We start from the raw sequence: 7,302 nt of genomic DNA, 5'->3' as shown, positions 1-7,302 counted from the left end.
GTCAGCCTTCCTGCTCCTCTGATGCTGCTTGGCCTGCTGTGTTCGTCCAGCTCTACACCTTGTTATCTCGAATTCATTTGGGGTGCTGTTTGAGGGTAAATCCATATCTGACATGTGGGAATCTTTTAAAGGCCAGAATCTTTTGGTCAGAGTTCAGAACCAATATATTCCTGTGAGGATGAATGATAATGATGGCAAGATTGGAGAACACTGGATGTCAAGAGATATTGAAACAGATGTTTTTCCCTGGGATTTATAAAGAGTTTAACAAATTCCCTTATGGTAGTCTGGTCCAGAATATTAAGTAACATGGGATCCATGGTGAATTGATAAATTGGATGCAAAATTGGCATGGTCATAGAAGACAGGTTTTTCTGACTGGAGGTCTGTGACCAGTGATGTTCTGCAAGGATCAATGCTAGGAGATCAGCTGGAAAGTTGAATGAAGAAATGACAGATCATCTTTAATCCAGATAAGTGTGAGGTGATACATTTTGGGAGATCGAATGCTGCAACAGCGAAGTATACAGAAAATGGCAGGAGGAGCCTTGGGAGCATGAATATACAGAGAGCTCTTGGGGTGCAAGTCTGTCACTCTCTAAAAGTAGATCAAGTGGAAAGGAACACATGCTGCAATGCTGCCTTCATCAGTTAAGGCATTGAATATAAAAATTGGCAATGGTGTTGCACCCGTATAGAAGTTTAGTTAGTCCACATTTGTAGTAATAGTAGTATTGTGTGCTGTTCTAGTACCACACTCAAGGAAGGATGTAGAGACTTTGGGCAGGGTGCAAAGGTTTACCAGGATGTTTCCTGGATTGGTGTATATTAGTTATAAGAAGAAGACAAACACTTAGATTGTTTTAGCTAGAGCGGCAGAAGTTGAGGGGTGGCCTGAGAGAATTACAAAAAGTTATGAGAGGTAGGGATAGTGTGGATAGTCAGAATCTTTATCCCAAGGTGGAAATGTCAAATACTAGGGAGGATAGGTTTAAAGTGAGATGGAAAAAATTTAAATGAGATGTTTGTGAGACAAGTTTTTTTACAGAGAGGGTGGTGGGTACCTGGAAGGGAGGTTATACAATAACAAAATTTAAGAGGCATTTAGACAGACACGTGAACAAGCAGGGGATAGAGGGATATGGAACGTGTGCAGGCAGATGGGATTACTTTAGAATGGCATCATGGATAGCACAGACATGGTGGGCCAAAAAGTCTGTTCCTGTTCTGTAATGTTCTTTGTAGTAAATGGAGTTGTTCTTGTTTTCTTCATTTTATAGTCTTCCTCTCAGAAAAAGAAATCACCAAATCCTTTCAACATCCGTACAGTCTTAAATAGTCCATCCCTATATCTTCTAAACTCACTGGAATAGTAGAATATTCAAGGCAACTGTCAAGGACATGACAGACTGGATGGTCTCCTCCTGTGCTATAACCATTATGCTAATCATTATGCTAACTCATAATGGAAGCCTTTTATTGGGTGCCATTCTAGTAAAATTGTGCTGCATTTACACCATGGTCAAAGTGGTGAGTTTTACTTGTGATATTTTCAGTTAATCCCTGTCCCCAGCAGCTTTTTGTTGGTAACATTTCCAGATTGTCACTAATTTTACTGTTGTCATTGTTTGAACAATGTTCTGTCCTTGGGTCTTCCCCATGAGAAAAATCATAGAATCCTTACAGTGTGAAAGTAGGCCATTCAACCCATCAAGTCCACACCGACCCTCTGAACAGCAGCCCACCCAGACCCACCCACCCAGACCCTCGTACCCTATCCCCGTAACTCTATATTTTCCATGGCTAATCCACGTAGCCTGCACATCCCTGGATAAAGTCAGATGTCACATGACACCAGGTTATAGTTCAACAGGTTTATTTGAAATCACATGTTTTCAGAGTGCTGCCCCTTCGAATTCACCTTATGAAGGGGCATCGCTCCGGCTTGTCCAATGATAGTAGTGTTGTCCCAGTTGAAAAACCACACAGCCAAACAGAGGACAGCCAGGCAATTCTTGGAACTTGGCATTCATCCGTGGACTCCATCAACAAACACACTGAATTAGATCCAATATACTGACCATTACAATGCACAGCCAGAACCGGCCCATACCGGAAGCAACAAAAACCAGACCATATAAATTTGAACTGACACAAGACAACAGCGCTTCACAGGAGGCTCCACAGCACTGAGGATGTCACCTAGTAAGGGGACAAAACATCTGCTATCAAACCTCCCAGCTCAGCAAACACACCAACATCTATAAAGAAAAGCTGGATAGGCTGGGCCCTTTCTTCCCTGGAGCTTAGGAGGTTGAGAGGTGACCTTATAGAGGTTTATAAAATCGTGAGGCATATAGGTAGTGTTAATGGTGGGTATTTTTTCCCTAGGATGGGGGTTTTCAAGACTGGGGGCATATTTTTAAGGTGAGAGGAGAGAGATTTAAAAAAGATATGGGGTCAGTTTTTTTTACACAGAGGGTGGTTCGTATGTGGAATGAACTTCCTGAGGAAGTGGTGGTTGCAGGCACAGTTACAATGTTTAAAAGACATTTAGATAAGTACATAAATAGGAAAGGTCTGGAGGGATATGTGCCAGGAGCAGGCAGGTGGGATTAGTTTAGTTTGGGATTATGTTTGGCATGGACTGGTTGGACCAAACGGTCTGTTTTCATGCTCGATGTGTTTATAGTATTCCAGGTGAAATTCTATAACTCGCAAAGGAACTGAGTGGGATTCAAAAAAAAATCGTAAAGGCAAGTTATGCCATAGTGAATAGAAATTGAAATGTCACTGTGAGAAACCATGTCAGTTGGATTTCTCCATCAACTTTGCAGGTATGTCGGGTAAACAGCCAATTTTTTTTGTCTGATCATTTATTAAATGATATTATTCCTTGATCTGAGAAGGTGACAAGCTTCACCTGGGAATTGGCAGCCTTGGAAAATCCAGAGAACAGGATGTGATACAGCAGTTTCTGAAGAATATCATGATTTACTTTGCACCTGAATGAAAACTCAACTCCGGTAGGACTCGAACCCACAAAGTCTGAGTACCACATTTAATGCACTGTCCATTGTACCACAAGGGCCTGACTGGCAGAGTTTTACATCACAGCAAGTGGCACTTCAAACATTTACATTTGCATCTTTTATCAAACACTTCTTCTTATTGACTTGTGAGCCGTAGATATCACTAGCTGGCCAGCATTTTCATTTTAAGTCCCCCATTGCCCTGTTGTTGTCCCTAGTTATTCTAATCCTACTTTTCAAGGCCTGGCCTTTATCCACATGCTCTGGTATTTCAAGTGATCATCTAAGTATTCCTATAATGATGGTTTCTTAGGTTTTTCACATGTTCAGGCAGTGAGTTCCAGATACCCAGCACCCTCTGGATTAAATAACTCTTCCTCAAATCCCCTCTGAACTATATGCTCCTTACCTTTCATTTATGACCCCTCTTCTTTGATGCTTCTGTTTATTCCTACCTCCATAGCTATACTCCTCTTGATATTGTACAACTCAAAATCAGTTACCTCATCAGCCTTCTCTGTTGGAAGAAAAAATAAGAGCCTATCCAATCCCTCTAAATAGTGGACATTTTCCAGCCCAGGCAATGGGCTCATCAATCCTTGTCAATCTCCTTTCCTTCTGATAGTTTAGTGAGCAGAATTGCAGTCTTCCTTCTGTGGCCTAGCTAACATCTTAAACAGTTCCATCATAACCACACAGCTCTGTATTCATAATCTCCTTATCCACCTGCCCTGTCACCTTCAAGCATCATGACATGCACATAAAGGTCTCCCTGATATTTTGTACTTCCTAGTGTCCTACCATTCAACATGTGCTCTGTGGCCTTGATACTGCTCCCAAAATGCATTGTCTTACACTTTTCAGGTTAAATTCCGTGTGCTATTGTTCTGTCCATCTTAGCAGCCACTGTATATCATCCTGTATTCTGAGGCTTTCCTCCTTGCTATTGACCACCGCCAATTTCTTAAGCAAAACTCTTGCATTCACATCTAGATCATTCATGTGCAAACAAACAGCAAGAGACCCAGCACTGATTTTGTGTTTCCCTCGTCTGTTTGGGAATTATGATGACATGGAATTGTTTCACTGTCTATCAATTCCCTCCCTTAAAGCAATGAGTACATTTGAAAAGAACTTCATTGATTGTAACTCACTTTGGGATCTCTCATCTCTGTGACAGCTGTATTAATGCAAGGCTTCATTTAGAAGTTCTGTCCAATGCACAATCATAGAATCATTCAATACAGAAGAGGCCCTTGGCCCATCAGGTCCGTACTTCCAAAAATACACTGAATCTACACCAGTCCCTCTTTCCAGCACCAGGACCATAGCTTTCAATGATATGACACTTCAAGTTCTCAACAAAGTACTTTTTAAAGGTAGTGAGGTTACCTGCCTCAACTGCTTATATTCCTTTTGAGCGATATACATGGTTAAAATTGTTTAGCCAGGGCAGCTATCAGACACGTAAAAGCTCTTGTTCAAAAAGGATGGTGAAGTGACTATTTCTCTTAGAATTAAACCACACGTGAAGCAATGTGATGCTAGGCTTATAACCATCCTCTGCTATTTACAAGGTCCGATTTTCACAAAAGGTGCATTGTTGCTGCTGAGAATCTTAACTGATTCTTTACACTCCATCTAGACCAGCTTCCTGCTTTGCTGCAATCTGGAATAAATTTCTCATGTGACTTTTATTGATGCACAGGCCAAGGTTGTAAATGCTGAAGAGATACAATAGACTTGCCCTTCTCACACAGTCCTTTTCTCTCCAGAAGGTGATAAAGTGTGAAAGTCTGAATGACCTTCCCCATGTTGTCTGTCATCCTGGGATAATCTGAATAGTAAAAGCTATTCTCTGAGATGGGAATAACAAGGTGAAATTGTTACACATTAGTCAGTGTGTCCAATCCACAGGGCCTCTTGCAGTAATTCCTCATGCTGAGTCCAACAGCAGCATCCTCACTGAGTCTTGAAACATCATGAATCATAGACTCCCTCCAGTGCAGAAATAGCCCACAACAGCCCTCCGAACAGCATCATATCTGGACCCAGATCTCATCCTATCACTGTGGCTAATCCACCTAACCTGCACATCTTTGGACTGTGGGAGGAAACCGGTGCACCCAGAGGAAACCCACATAGACACAGGGAGAACATGCAAATTCCACATATTCAGTCACCCGAGAAGCACCGGATAAGAGGATTGGAATATTGGAAACAGCATCACAACACAGTCTCAGTTCACCATTATTGGGACAAATATTGCCATTCCTAAATAATCAGAGATACAAATGACAGAAGTCTAACATGAACATGTGCTGACGGGCCTTTTTCTGCACAGTAATGAACTTAGGACCATCAGTCTCACTGTTTATGTGACAGAGCAGGTGAGACAGAAACAATAGCCCATTTTTAACTCCCTACCATGTTGAACTGTCTGCAGCCCTGCAGATCAGGACCGTTAGGATGACTCTCAGTGAGTGAGTATTTTACTCAAATTCCATTCATCTCGGGCAGTTGGTATCAGATATTAACTCCTGCCTGGTCACAGCAAGCAAACAACACTTGCGTAGCCTCCTACCCTCCCTCGACCTCTTCATCTCCAACTGCCGTAGAGACATCAATCGCCTCAACCTCTCCACCCCTCTCACCCACTCCAACCTCTCCCCCGCAGAACGTGCAGCCCTCCGCTCCAATCCCAACCTCACAATAAAACCCGCGGACAAGGGAGGCGCAATTGTAGTATGGCACACTGACCTCTACATCGCCGAGGCCAGACGCCAACTCTCCGACACCTCCTCCTACCGCCCCCTTGATCATGACCCCACCCCTGAGCACCAAGCCATCATCTCCCAAACCGTCCACAACCTCATCACCTCAGGTGACCTCCCACCCACGGCCTCCAACCTCATCGTTCCCTAACCCCGCACTGCCCGCTTCTATCTCCTTCCCAAAATCCACAAACCTGAATGCCCTGGTCGACCCATTGTCTCCGCCTGCTCCTGCCCCACCGAACTGATCTCCAACTATCTGGACTCCATTTTCTCCCCCTTGGTCCAGGAACTCACTACCTATGTCCGTAACACCACCCACACCCTCCACCGCCTCCAGAACTTCCAATTCCCCGGTCCCCAACACCTCATCTTTAGCATGGACGTCCAGTCCCTCTACACCTGCATTCCCCATGCAGATGGCCTTAAGGCCCTCCGCTTCTTCCTGTCCCGCAGGCCCGACCAGTCCCCCTCCACTGACACCCTCCTCCGCTTAGCTGAACTCGTCCTCATCCTCAACAACTTCTCTTTCAATACCTCCCACTTCCTACAGACAAAGGGGGTGGCCATGGGTACCCGCATGGGCCCAAGCTACGCCTGCCTCTTTGTAGGTTACGTGGAACAATCCCTCTTCCATACCTACACCGGCCCTAAACCCCACCTCTTCCTCCGTTACCTTGATGACTGTATCGGCGCCGCCTCATGCTCCCACGAGGAGCTCGAACAGTTCATCCACTTCACCAACACCTTCCACCCCAACCTTAAGTTTACCTGGACCATCTCTAATACCTCTCTCCCCTTCCTGGACCTCTCTGTCTCCATATCGGGCAACCACCTAGAAACCGATATTCATTTCAAGCCCACCGACTCCCACAGCTACCTAGAATACTCCTCCTCCCACCCACCTTCCTGCAAAAATGCTATCCCCTATTCCCAATTCCTTCGCCTCCGCCGCATCTGCTCCCAGGATGAGGCATTCCACTCCCGTACATCTCAGTTGTCCTCGTTTTTCAAGGACCGTAACTTCCCCCCCTCAGTGGTCGAGAACGCCCTCAACCGTGTCTCCCACATCTCCCGCAACTCATCCCTCACACCCCGTCCCCGCAATAAGAACCAAAAAAGAATCTCCCTCGTCCTCACATACCACCCCACCAACCTCCGGATCCAACGCATCATCCTCCGACACTTCCGCCATCTGCAATCCCTCCCCACCCTTATCTGCTTTCCGGAGGGACCACTCTCTCCGTGACTCCCTTGTCTGCTCCACACTCCCCTCCAGGCCCACCACACCCGGCACTTTTCCCTGCAACCGCAGGAAGTGCTACACCTGCCCCCATACCTGCTCCCTCACCCCCATCCCAGGCCCCAAGAAGACTTTCCACATCAATTAGATGTTCACCTGCACATCTGCCAATGTGGTATACTGCATCCGCTGTACCCGGTGTGGCTTCCTCTACATCGGGGAAACCAAGCGGAGGCTCGGGGACCGCTTTGCA

The 7,302-nt window shown here is 45.4% G+C and overlaps 2 protein-coding genes across 6 annotated transcripts in view; one reads left to right on the top strand and one right to left on the bottom strand.

The window, feature by feature from the left end:
* LOC109932096 (zinc finger protein 84-like) overlaps positions 1–7,302 on the top strand; it is a 46,377-nt gene that overhangs the window by 12,539 nt on the left and 26,536 nt on the right. The window lies entirely within an intron of this gene.
* LOC109932105 (gastrula zinc finger protein XlCGF8.2DB-like) overlaps positions 1–7,302 on the bottom strand; it is a 64,865-nt gene that overhangs the window by 45,488 nt on the left and 12,075 nt on the right. The window contains exon 2 of one of the 5 annotated variants that reach the window (XM_048619461.1): positions 3,431–3,436. The exons of the other annotated variants lie outside the window; for them this stretch is intronic. Coding sequence (XP_048475418.1) covers positions 3,431–3,436 — 6 coding nt within the window. The remainder of the gene's footprint in view (positions 1–3,430; positions 3,437–7,302) is intronic. 5 annotated transcript variants of the gene reach the window in all.

Source organism: Rhincodon typus, chromosome 43 (assembly GCF_021869965.1).
Source record: "Rhincodon typus isolate 14 chromosome 43, sRhiTyp1.1, whole genome shotgun sequence".
In the NCBI taxonomy this organism is placed as follows: domain Eukaryota; kingdom Metazoa; phylum Chordata; class Chondrichthyes; order Orectolobiformes; family Rhincodontidae; genus Rhincodon; species Rhincodon typus.
The sequence above is the reverse complement of the archived record's forward strand: the minus strand, read 5'-3'. Positions and strand labels throughout refer to the sequence as shown.